This window comes from Myotis davidii, unplaced genomic scaffold (genome assembly GCF_000327345.1).
Source record: "Myotis davidii unplaced genomic scaffold, ASM32734v1 scaffold395, whole genome shotgun sequence".
Classification (NCBI taxonomy): domain Eukaryota; kingdom Metazoa; phylum Chordata; class Mammalia; order Chiroptera; family Vespertilionidae; genus Myotis; species Myotis davidii.
The window spans coordinates 4,810,153-4,822,973 of record NW_006287904.1 but is presented as its reverse complement, the minus strand read 5'-3'; the positions used below and the strand labels follow the sequence as shown (position 1 = coordinate 4,822,973).

At 49.4% G+C, this 12,821-nt stretch overlaps 1 protein-coding gene across 1 annotated transcript in view; it reads right to left on the bottom strand.

Annotated features, from left to right (window-relative positions):
* Positions 1-261: 261 nt before the first annotated feature.
* FYCO1 (FYVE and coiled-coil domain containing 1) overlaps positions 262-12,821 on the bottom strand; it is a 59,965-nt gene continuing 47,405 nt past the window's right edge. Inside the window, exons 16-18 of the mRNA XM_015561284.1 lie at positions 7,423-7,633; positions 2,468-2,577; positions 262-1,231 (exon numbers count right to left, since the gene is read on the bottom strand). Of these exons, the coding sequence (XP_015416770.1) occupies positions 1,156-1,231; positions 2,468-2,577; positions 7,423-7,633 (397 nt within the window). The 3' untranslated portion in view covers positions 262-1,155. The remainder of the gene's footprint in view (positions 1,232-2,467; positions 2,578-7,422; positions 7,634-12,821) is intronic.

The window sequence follows — 12,821 nt, the reverse complement described above, 5'->3', positions numbered from 1 at the left end:
GGCTACAGGTGGCTGGCTCCCCTGGACAGGAACAGAGGCCATCAAAGGTGAGCTTCTGTGGTGGGCGAAGCAAAGGGCCAGAGACCAGGAAAAGGAAACATCTGCCCCAGGGGAGGTGGCTCCTGGGCATCAGGTTCCGGCTGAGCAGCAGGAAGTGGGCAAGTGGTGCCAGGGAATCGGGACCAAATGGTGAACAGAGCAGGTTCATGAGTCGTGCCTGTTTCCACGTGAGTTACCTAAGACTTAAGGAGCCCCCGTTTATGAAAGTGGTTCTCATCCTGATTATGATCATTAGTAAACGTATCTGCATGCGAGGCAGCTCCTATTTGTATAAATGAAGGCCAGCAGCCGAGAAGTGGGACCTGCAGGCCAAGCACGAGCCTGCTCTCTGGTCACACATTGGTGTTAACCGGTGTTGGGCTTTCACCGTCTGTATGGGGTGGCTTCCGCAGGCTCTGAGTGTGGTGGGTTCTGTTCCCTGGATTACTTTCAGTTCTGATTCTTAGGGGAGATCTGAGAGGCCTGGGTGATGAAGGGCTTTGCTCGTGGACAGAATTGCCAAGCAGAAGGCCCAGGAGGAACGGGCAGTCGAGGGGCCTCTGGAATTGCTGAGTGTGGGAGCAACGCCAAGCTGACTGGGGCGGAAGGGACAGGAACATGGCTGGAGGAGGCTGGTTGAGGTCTCGTGAGGGCTCCTGGCACCCTGACTCTCATGATGACCCTGGGACCCAAGGCCTCACCGGGTCCGGCAAGGGCATCTGGCTCATGGTCTCTCAGGATGCTGGGCCAGGCTGGCAGAGCAGGGCAACTCTTCCCATGGGCAGAGGTAGGTACCACCTCAGGCCTGTGAAACTCCCTAGGAGGCTTGGAACCAACTGTGCTCAGGAGTGGTGAGCCCTCCCGCAGTGCCCCTTCGGGGGCGAAGCAGTGAGGGAAAGGCTGCGTGAGCCCCTGGGAGCTGAGCTGTGGGCTGAGCGCACGCTGCCCAGACCATGTAGCAGGGAGAGCAGCCAGGGTGTTGTCAAGTTGCAAAGTTCATCAGCTTTCGAGTGGCTGGGCTGTTTTTGTTGTTTTTGTTTTAGTGTTTTATGTGGCAGGTGAGAGAGTAGTGTTTCCTGTGGGTGAAGTGAAACTGCTGAAATCCAGGTGCGGAGGCTACAGGAAATCACTCCCATCGTAGATCACAGGCCGGTCGACCGTCAAGTGGTAAAATACTTTTTTGGAGACAAATCTGAGGAAACAGAGATGGACATGGAGGGTGTTACCCTGAGAGTCGAGAGGCCGAGGCTGCAGGGGCCTGGAGGGTGAGGGTGCCAGTTGGCACAGAGAGCCCTTTGTGGGGACCTCTGCTCAGAGGCCTGGGCTGCACCCCATTTCCTGTCTGGCCAGCTGAGCTCTGTTTCTGCAAAGAATCAGGGGCCCTGGGACATCACCATGAACATCACCATGGACTTTCAGAGTGCTCTACCCAGTTATTCTGCTGAAAACCCAAGTGGATTGGGAAGGGGGCCCAGGGGAGGGGATGTGGCCACCAGCTTGGGCACCACACAGAAGAGACGTGGCTGTGTGCTGATCAGGCAGGTCTCCTAAGAGGCAGCCCCAATTAAGGGCTTATGCTGGAGCCAGAAGACATCAAAGGGATAAGTGGCCATAACCATAGCTCCCCTGTCTCATGTCTCCACGAGCCCTGGCGTATGGGCGATGCTCATCAATGCCGGTCCTCTCCCACGTCCTTCCTTGGCTGCCCTTCAAGCCGTATCTCCCTACATTGCCATCTCGCCCCCCAACCCCTCCACTCCTGGACCTGGACCTGCTGCTTTGATACAGGGCTTTCCAGAGGCAGCACACGAAGCCCCTGCTCCCTGACAAGCAGGCCAGGGACTTCGCCTCACAGTTCTATCCTGTTTATCCCTAGCTTTAGCTGTCATTCTTTTATTCCTCTCTCTTTCAACAATCTGTCACTTCACCCACCCACCCACTGGATCCTTCCACTGTATTTACTGAGCCTTTCTGTGGCCTGGACATGGGGAACCTGGACATCGGAGAGGCAGGAGAGCAAGCCGGTTGAGTCCAGAGTCTGGAGCTGGCCAGCTGTGTTCAATTCTGGCTCCATCACCAGCTGTGTGACTTGGGAATGTCACTCATTTCCCCCTGGTTCTCAGCCCTTAGCAATAACATTAGGAGAGAGATGGTCCCTACTACCTGGGGATGCTGTGGGGCAGAAGTGAGTCCGTAAGTGTGGGGGGGCTGAGAACACACCTGGCATGTAGTAAGGCTGTAAATATCAGCTTGTGTGTTTATAAAACTGGTAACGCATTGGAACACTGTAGTATAGGGGTCTAAAATCAAAGAACTCTTAATAATAAAAGAATGATAATTAATTAATCTATTTTCAATGTCCACCTCTGTTCTTGAGACCAGGTGGCAGGTGGGTGGTCCAGATGCTGATGCATGAGGAGGCCCCTACCTGGAGAAGGAGTTGTCGAAGATGAGCATGTAGATGCCTGGTGTGCGGACCTTGAGCTGGCCCTGGATGTTCTCCTTGTGGGAATTGCATCGGGTGATGGGAATGAGGACCTGGGAGAAAAAGCAGGTAAGGAAAACCATCAGAGGCTGAAAGGGCCCCATGGACCCACTGGGAAGACCCTTTATTTGGGGCAGGAAACTTGAGTGCCCTGTCTGAGGTCAGAGATGAGCTGGGATCAGCACCTAGGGGTAGTGGGGTGCCTTCCACACGCCATGGTTTGGTGATAACTTGTCGCAGGGGTAGGTATGAGTTTCATTCAGATCATGAACTGATCAACACCCCAAAGGAGTAGACCCAGCCTCCTCTGACCATGGCCAGTGCCGGAACGCCCACCATCTGCAGAAGCAGCCCATTTCTGGCTTTAGGAAGCTGGGGCTCATTCTAGATGAAATCTGTCTGCCTGGCTGTTTCCTGCTGGTCCCAGTTTCATACAAAGCAGCAGTTTTCAAGATACTGGACATAGGCAATGAAGGTCAAGGATCTCTGAGAGAACAAGACAAACCTTAGCTCACTGCTAAGGAAACAACCACCAGACAGGACAAACAGAAAACAAACAGGAAGATGTATATGCAAACCTAATCTCATCAGTAATCACATTAAATGTAAATAGTCTAAACATCCAAATTAAAAGGCAGAGATGATCAGGTTGGATGAAAGCAAGACCCAACCCCATCACACCTATAAGAAATGCTATTTAAATGTAACTATACAAATAAGTTAAAAGTACAAGGATGTAAAAAGATGTACCATGCTACACTAGTCAAAAGAAAACTGGATTGACTATATTAATACAATTATAGTTGGATATTTCAATATCTCTCAATAATTGAGGGGATAAGTAGACAGGAACTCAATAAGAAAATAGGTCCTGGCCAGTGTGGCTCAGTGGGTTGGAGCAATGTCCTGAACACTGAAAGGTTGAGGGTTAGATCCCTGGTCGGGCCTGTATGGGAGGCAGCCGATCAATGTTTCTCTCTCTCAATGATGTCTCTCCTTACCCCTCTCTCTAAAAATCAATAAAAAATGCAAACTTAAAAAAAAGAAAGGAAATAGAAGACTTGCACAACACTATCAACAATTTGACCTAATTGATAATTATAGAACACGCCACCCAACAACAGCAGAATACACATTCTTTCCAAGTGCACTTGGAACATTCACCAGGTATGAGGCTGCTGGTGGTGAGGGAGTAGCATGGGCCCAAGACAAGCCTGGAGGGGACAGAGATACATGAGGACCTACTATGTGTGGGCTCTGAGGCAGCTACTTCTGCACATTATCTCGTTAAGTTTCATTCATGTTCGATAATATTCTAATTCCACTGGGGTCTGAGGTCCCCGGGGAGCCGAGTGGTTGGGGTGGTTAGGTCATGGATGGGGTCCATGACCTAAAACTTCTGAGCCTGGCCTGAGACCTCCTGCAAGCACAGGTAGGAAGGAGCTGCTGGGCAGAAAGCCTGCCCTTTCTACAGGGTCACCTGTGCGCCCTGCATCTCCTACCTACAGTCACAGCCTTGAGGACAAAGCAACAACCAAGGGCTCGATAAGGCAGGTCCTCTAAAGAGGATACATTTAAAACAAGACTCATTACTTTAAATAAATACATCAAGACATCTAGGGGAGATTCATAACTGCTCTGGTGTCAGAGCTCATGCAGTTGAGGTGCCGGGACGACAATGGCATAAACCGGAGACAGGGCTCCGCGGTGATGTCTGAGGACACCTCCTTGGCCTCCATGCCTGAGTGGCCATGCCCTGGTGTAGGTGATGTGTCTGTAAAACAGTCCACGTTGGTTTAACTGATCTTTCTATGGGCTCCGGTGTCGTGGGGTCCCGGTTTAAAGCGAGGTTCTATGCTAAATGGAAAAAGCCAGTTAAAAAGGCCACCTACTGCCTGATTCCATTCACATGAAATGTCCAGCATAGGCAAGTCGGTAGTGAGAGTGAGCTGGTGGCTGCTGGGTGGAGGTTAGAGGGGACTGCTAGTGGGTCCATATTTTGGGGGGATGTGATGAAAATGATATGAGAGTAGACAGTGGTGGTAGTTGCAAAACTCGGTGAATAAACTTAAAAACAAAACAAAACCCCAATGACTTGTACATATTAAATGGTGAGTGATATCTCCATAAAGCTATTTGAAAAGTAAGACGTTAGCCTGACTGGCATGGCTCAGTGGTTGAGCATCGACCTATGAACCAGGAGATCACAGTTCAATTCCCAGTCAGGACACATGCCCGGATTGCAGGCTCAGTCCCCAGTGTGTGTGTGTGGGGTGGTGCAGGAAGCAGGCAATCAATGTTTCTCTCTCATCATTGATGTTTCTATCTCTCCTTCTCCCTTCCTCTTAAATCAATAAAAATATATATATTTTTAAAAAGTAAGAATTTAAAGGTCCTGTTCCCAGTCCCGGTTCCTCCCCTGACTCCCTCTGTGGCCCTAGGTGGCCATCGAGCTTCTCTGGCCAAGCCTGGGTCCTCACAAGGGTAGCCTTGAGTTCCTGGTGTACTGTTTCTTTAACAAGTGCCTTCCCAAATTCAGACTCTAAGCTCGGTGTCCAGGCATGGAGGAAGTCACCCGGGAGAGGGTGTGGCAAGGTAGGGGGGTGTCTCTGACCGGTGCCACCAGAGACGGGGCCAGCCTTCTGCTGTGCTGCTCCTGCCTGGACACTTCTCTAACCCATGGCCCCATATGCTTCCTTGTTTTGGCCCAGGGTCTCCTGCCCGAATCACTGGCCCCCAGGCTGGGTTAGGTGCCCACAGTGCCCACTCCCTCTGATTATGACACTCACCCCGTGAATCATGGCTCCCTTTTCACTAGGGGCTCTGGTTCTATTGTGAGCTCTTCAAGGGCAGATCCCATGGGCCCCACAGAATCCAGTACAGAGCAGAAGCTCAATAAATGGTTGTGAACAGGTTGCAAGCATGAGCATACTTCCTGTGCCTGCACCTCCACAATCACACTGCACCCGTTGTTTCTTGTAAGACCCAGGCTGTCAGGGGGCCACACAGGGGGGTCCCCAAGACAGATGCTGAGGACGTGTGCCGGATCTTCCCCAGGGTGACATCTGTTTGTTTGGGGACCTCAGGCAGAAATAACCACCTCCACCTACAGATGGCTGGGGACAGTGGGCCTGTGAAGGCAGAGGAGCAACGGAGCACTCAGCTCACTCCCCCCGGAGATGGGCTTCTTCTGCCCCCTGGCGTCCACTGTGGGAAAGACAATAGTGGTCATAACCCAGGAAGGCACCCGGAAGCCAGAGAGGAGGAGTGATTCCTGGTATGAACCACATAGGTATGGCAGGTGAGTGACTGGGAAGGGGAGACCCAGGGCTCAGGCACATGTGGGCAGATGGAATGGCAAAGGTCTGGACATCTGATTTAGTCACCTCCTCCCTCCCGGCCACAAACACCCACAGTGTTAATCTGGGTGGTTGCAGTGCTAGGCGCTTGGTGGGCCTGGGGACCGGGAGGGTGAACAGCAAAGGTGCTGGTATAAGCTCCTGGCTGTGCGGTAGGGTCAGGGCGGAGCTGGTAAGTGCATCGCTATCACTGCTGCTCAAAACAACCACACAGGCAAGTCACTACGCACCTCAGCTTGCTTATCTGCAAACCGAAGACCTGTCCCCAGAGTGAGACTCCACCCTCCGGGTGCCCAGTCGGCAGGTGACCCTGGGTCTACTCTCAGAGCACAGGCTCCAGGACTCCGGGCTGGGGCATCACCTCTCAGGAAGGAAGTGCCCCAAAGCCAGGTAGGTGGCATGGCTGTCAGCCCCCAAAATGATGAGAGGGCAGAGCAGTGTTCAGATAAGAATGAACGAGACTGCCTTCAGCTCGGGGGCCTTCCCACCCCTACCCCGAGCCCCCCAGGGCACCCCAAATTGCTCTTCTCTATCCTGTTTCTTGCAATTTTGGAAAATGGAGATTTGGAAACCATATTAAGGCCTGGGATCCACCCCAGCTTCCGTCCAGCATGGGTGACTGTCCTCACCATTCCCTCCACTCAGTGATTCGAACGGAACTGGGATTTTTACCCAAACCAGCTCTCATCCATTGTCCCCTGCACCCTCTTCCTGCAGAGGAACAAGCATGGATTCTGACCTTCTTCCTCACCCCACATTCAATCGCCACCACGGGTCCTGTTCACCTGCTCGTGTCCCAAATTCCACCCCACCCTCTGCACTCTGACTTCCTCCCCCTTGATCCAGCCCCGTAGCCCTCAACCTGGCCGCTCACTGCAATCACTAGGGATGTCTGTGCCCCTGCCACACGAGGCCCTCACTTTGTGGTCTGGGGAGTGGCCTTGGCGGAGGGTTTAAAGACGCTCCCCAGGTGTTTCTAACGTGAGGCCCCGGTTGAGAACTGTGGTCCAGACCACTGTCAATACTGCAAGCTGAGGCTGTCTCAGGAGCGTATGAACTGGTATCTGGCGTGAAGATTTCAAGCCCAACCAACCCAAGTGACAGTGGCAGTTTTGTGGTGAGATGTAGGGATCTCGGGAGATGGTGATCTCTCACAGTGATACTTCTTGCTCTGCACGACTCTGTTAAAAAATAATCCTTACATTGAGCCATCCGTCCGCATTCCTCAACGTTTCAACTACTGATCTATCTGAAGGCCAGACTGAAGCTGTCTGACAAAGGAGTGACCACTCTCCTGAGCTTCAGGTCTCTGCTTCCCTAAGCTGGACAAGCCCAGGCGCCGTGCCTGCTCTGTGATGCAGCCAGACGGCTCTCCCACCCTGGTTTCTCTCCGTGTCCCTCTCACAGCTGGGGCCCGGAACATTTCAAGAAACGCCTGCCCAGCAGAAGGCAGGACGGCCGTGGCCCTGCTGTAGGGAGGGCCTGGCCAGGCGTCCTGATGTGAGCCCGCGCCCGCTGGCAGGGAGCTGGCCTCCTTACCTTGCACTGATCCAGCGGAGTGTCCTCTGCTTCCCTGAAGACCACGCTGAAGGAGATACTCTTGGGGTCGGAGGAGAAGACCCAGCTGATGGTGAGGCCGGTCTCGGCCACGGTGATGGAGATGAAGCTGTAGGTACTGGACCTCACAAACAGCTCCCTGTTACCCTCCCCAAAGTTGGCAATCTCATCCACTGTGAAGGGCAATTTTACCCTAAAAAAACAAATGCAGAGAGGGACCTGATCAACATGGGTAAACTGATTTAATGGTAATAAACTCCTTCAGCATTTTCTTGTCTGGGAAGCTATTTATTTCTCCTCCAATGTTAAATGATTGCCTTGCTGGGTAACATAGTCTTGGTTGTAGATCCTTGATTTTTATCACTTTGACTATTTCATACCAATTCCTTCTGGCTTGAAATGTTTCTGTTGAGAAATCAACTGACAATCCTATGGGAGCTCCCTTATAGGTAACTAACTGCCTTTCTCTTGCAGCTTTTAATATTCTCTCTTTGTCTCTTATCTTTGCCATTTTAATTATGATGTATCTTAGTGTGGGCCTCTTTGGATTCATCTTGTTTGGGACTCTCTACACTTCCTGGACTTATGTTTCGTTTACCTTCTCCAGATTAGGGAAGTTTTCACTTATTATTTTTTCAAGTAGGTTTCTCAAACCCTTGTTCTTTCACTTTTCCTTCAGGTACCCCTATGATGCAGATGTTATTATATTTCATGTTGTACCAAAATTTCCTTAAAGTATCCTCATTTTTATTTTTAAAATTCTTTTCTTTTTGCTGCACTGATTGGATATTTTCTGCTACCTTGTCTTCCAAATTGCTGATTCAAACCTCTACTTCATCTAACTGACTCTTTCTTTCTTTCTTTTTAAAAAAAATATATTTTATTGATTTTTTACAGAGAGGAAGGAAGAGGGATAGAGAGTTAGAAACATCGATGGGAGAGTAACATCGATCGGCTGCCTCCTACACACCTCCCACTGGGAATGTGTCCACAACCAAGGTACATGCCCTTGACTGGAATCAAACCTGGGACCTATCAGTCTGCAGGCCGACGCTCTATCCACTGAGCCAAACCGGTTAGGGCTGACTGTTTATTTCTTATACTATATTTCATCCGCCATTTGGTGTTTCGTCGGAAAAGAAAAAACTGTATTAATCATTTCTGACTGGTTCTTTTTTATGGTTTCTACGTCCTTTCTTATGCTGTTGAAGTTCTCACTAAGTTTCTCGAACACCTTTTTTTAAAAAAAACAAATTCACATTTTATTTACGTCAAAATAAACTGTACAAAATTGACTTTCTTCACCAAAAATAATAGCAATATTTTGTGTTATTCCTAGATAAATGACAAAACACATTTTTTGTAGGTTTTCTAGGTTTTGCTTATAAATCAAGACAAGGCAGTAGATACAGTCATGGAAAAAGACAGGATAAAACAGACCAATCTGTTGTCAGTACCCATGACCTCTGATCCTGCCTTGACCATGAAACAGAAGTGTTTGACATATACTTGCTAAAAAGCTTATGAAGATATAGGCTCAACAAAGGAATGTATACAGCAACACCCAGATGTAGAACAATGGCAGGTTCTTCCTTCAATGTTTAACAGTAACTTGTTCCTTTAAGATCATTGAATAAAGACAAAATCTACACTGAAATCCTTGTTTGGCAAGCTCACGTTTCTTTCACTATCTGGCAATTCCCTTAACTGTCCATTACAGATTTCTAATAGCATTCTTAAAACTCCTGCTATTCAAAGACTAGTCATGCGCTTCATAGTAAAGTTTTATGAAACACATTCCTCCCACACCTCCTCAAAATTTATTTCTTCGAAGAACTGATAATGTTACGTCTAAAATGACGTTAGCAGAGATCACGTAGAAGTGCAGCGTGGCCCTTTCAATGCCACCCTCGGGAAGAGTTAGTTCTCCAAGCATGAGTGTTCACATGGCCATTTAAACCGTCAGATCACCAATGGCTAATGCACTCAAGATATCCAGTGATTAAGTGGCCTACATATACCTTATAGCTTTTCTATGTTTTCAAATTTCTTAGATTTTTTTCAATATCCAATATAAGAGAAAACCTATTTCAATAGCCCCTCAGGTATTTTTGATAGTTTTGGAATTATCTGTAGGAAGCTCTGAATTAGTTGTATAGAATTTGATATATGTGTCCATCATTAAATCCAAATCATGTTTTATATCAAAGTTTATGTTAAGCAAAGCTAAGTAACTGGACCTTTGGTTTGTCAAAGGGTTCCTCAGGTGCGCTTTGAGACGCTTTTGCCCATTTTCATAGCCTTGATTCTCAACCTTCATCACAGGGAGAATACACGGGACCTTCAGCGGTGCATAAACTCTAGGGAAATAACAGATGTCTGGCAGGTGGAGGGCTTCATAAATGGTGGGTGGAGGCTCTCTATCTTCTCCTCTGTGTTCCCATTTTGCCAACCACATATTTAAGGCACAGAAGAGCAGAGTGTGTAGATAGCCTGGGAATATTTCTCCAAAGGTCTAGAAGCAACAACTTTCATCTTGGCAAGAAAATCCACTAGACACAATGTAAGCCTGGCCACGACAATATTCCATGTTGAACCCCTACTTCTCAGTTATCATGGTGTGAAATTTCATAGCCAAAATTTCAGTATCAGCTTCATAAGGCAGGAAACCCACAAATTCCTCTCTCAGGATATGAGTTTCATCAACAAACCTCACCAACACGGGCAGGTGCTCTTCCCCTGCTATGTCCACTACGTCATCAGTGATAATCGAAAAGTGCGAGTCTCTCCCTTCCCCGAGTGTTTCTTCCCGCACGCAGCTCTCACAGATCTCTAGCACTGCTTCTGCTGTACTTTTGAACAGAACAGGGTGTGGACTGCTGTTGTCCCAAAGCGCTTTCTCAGAACCTCGTCCCCAGAACTTATCCGGCACTCCAACAGTGCCTGAAAGTTATCCGGAGTAAAGAGACCTTCTGCGATTTCATCAGCTTCATGTCCATAGCGGTATGTTTTGTTTTCCCATAAGAATCAAAATCTCAAATAAAGATTTTAAGGATTCTGAGTTTTCCTTCTCTTCAAGGGTTAAAGGTAAAATGTCTTCATCCTGTTCTCCACCCTCTTCTGCACTGGAGTTCTGAGCATTGCTGTTGTAGATTTATGTTTTTGTTCCGGTTCAGAAGTTTTGTCAACATCACAGGTTTTAAAATCTCCAACAACAATATGAATGTAGTTCCTCAAACCTGGCACCCTGTTTCAAGCCACTCTACTTCTACACACAATATCCTTACCTCTTTTTTTTTGCCGGAGTCCATGCCTCCTTATTATTTTTCTGTTTCAGTGTCCTGATTTCATCTTCACGCAATTCTTTTATTTGTTTTCTGTGTCTACTATGGGGATTGTTCAAATGACTGGCAAGATCAAATATTGTTGGTATTGCACTGTCTTGAAGAACTGTCCTGTAAGGACTAGTTCTACAGATCACAGAAGTCTCAAAGTGTCTGGCACATAATCGATAATGTTTATTTAGTTGATGAGGTGTTTTATCTTCTAAGTCTGCTCTTCTACAATTTTCCACCCACTCCTGGCATCTGGCCGGATCCCTCGGGAACCTGAAGAAGGCCCAATCTGACTGCGTGCTCTTCAGTGTGCAGTTGGGGACTGCGCAGAAGCTCGGCATCATCGCCCGCCCATAGGCCGGCCCAGCGCTCCCCTCTGCCTCCTCCAGGAAGGGGAGCCTGGCCAGCTGGCTGGGCAAGACAGGTGCCTCTTGAGCATCTTTATAACCATTGTTTTGTACTCTGTATCTGGTAGACTGTTTGCTTCCATTTCATTCGGGGTTTTTTTCTGGATATTTCTCCTGTCCTTTCATTTGGGGCATGTTTCTTTGTCTCCCCATTTTGGCTACCTCTTAGTGTTTGTCTTCGTGTATTAGGTAGATCTGCTAGGTCTCCCAGTCTTCATGGGGTGTCTTACGTAGTAGGTGTGACCCAGTGGCACCGTCTCCTTGACCACTAGAGCTGGGTGCTCCAGGAATGTCCCTGTGTGGGTTATAGGAGCCCTCCTATTGTAACTGAGTCTTAATTCTGATTTGCCTGTTCAAGTGTGGGGCTGACCCTCAGGCTGGCTACCTGAGGACTGACCCCGATCACAGTGTACAAGCTGCTGTGCAGGAGTTGACCACATGAAGCAGAATTCACCTCAGCAGGGTCTGGTGCCCCTTGGGAAGGTAACTGGATCCTGCTCTGGAGTTGTTCGATGCTTGCCACTAGTTGGTTCTGGTGGCTCATGGGAGGGACTCTGGTGCAGGTCAATGCCAGATGCTGCCTGTGACCTGCCCTAGGAAACCTGTTTGGAGTTTTAAAACAACCCACAGCTTGTGGCTGCCTCTGCAGCGCCTGGGCGTGTGTAGGACCAAGTTGTGCACCAAGGCTGGCATTCAGGAGCACTGAGCCTGGGGGCAGGTCAGTAAAAGGTACAAGGCACTCTGAGATTTGCCTCTGCCTTCTGGCTGCCTGTTAGGCTCAGTCACCGAGAGGGCCTCCGGCAGTACTCAGGTTGGATGATGTAGGTTCTTAGTGAGTCACCAGGGAGGAGGGGTGAGTGGTGTTTATCACCGATACAGGCTCAAACTCAGGGTCAGTGCTGGATCTGAGGCCACTCACCGAAGTCCCGGGGTATGCTAAGGCTAGCCGCCAGCTGCTGGGTGCCTGCAGACCTTCGTGGTGGAGCAGGGTTTCAGGGAGTCGTCAGGGGGAGGCAGCTGAGTTTATCAGGCACAAACAGACTAAGACTTGGCTGTGTGAAGGGCTCTGCACTGCTTGGGCGTGTGAGGGGAAAAAGTGACACCGTCTTAGAGCCACATAACCCTGTCTGTCCCAGATTCTGCCTCCTCTGTGAGAGGGAGGCAATGGTCAGTCTTGGGGGAAGGTAAGGGGTGTGGCCCCCACCCCAGAGCCACACAACTCAGTCACTAACACCCCCTGAACCTGTCTGGACCTCTACACTCGGGGCCCAAGCAGCTGCCTCCTCTGCAGGACGTGACCTGTGCTGTGTCGGACAACAGGGAGCCTGGAGGGTGGGACTCTTGGCATTTCCCCCAGGCTGATGCTGGACGGAGCAGAGTGCTCCACCCAAGAAAGATAGCATCTACAATATAAGAGAGAAACTTAGGGCAAGGACCCTGGTGGCCATTCCTTCAGCTCTCTCCATGGAGCCACAAACCTGTCTCTCCTCACAGAACTCTAGTCCCTCCGCCCTCCCTCCTTTGGAGCCCTGGGTGAGTATCTGCCAACGAGATTTTGTGCTGGATCTTAAAGGGGGCACCTAGTTTCCAGCAGGAAACCAAGGAGGACAGAATCTGGATTTTCAGAGCCAGATGCTAT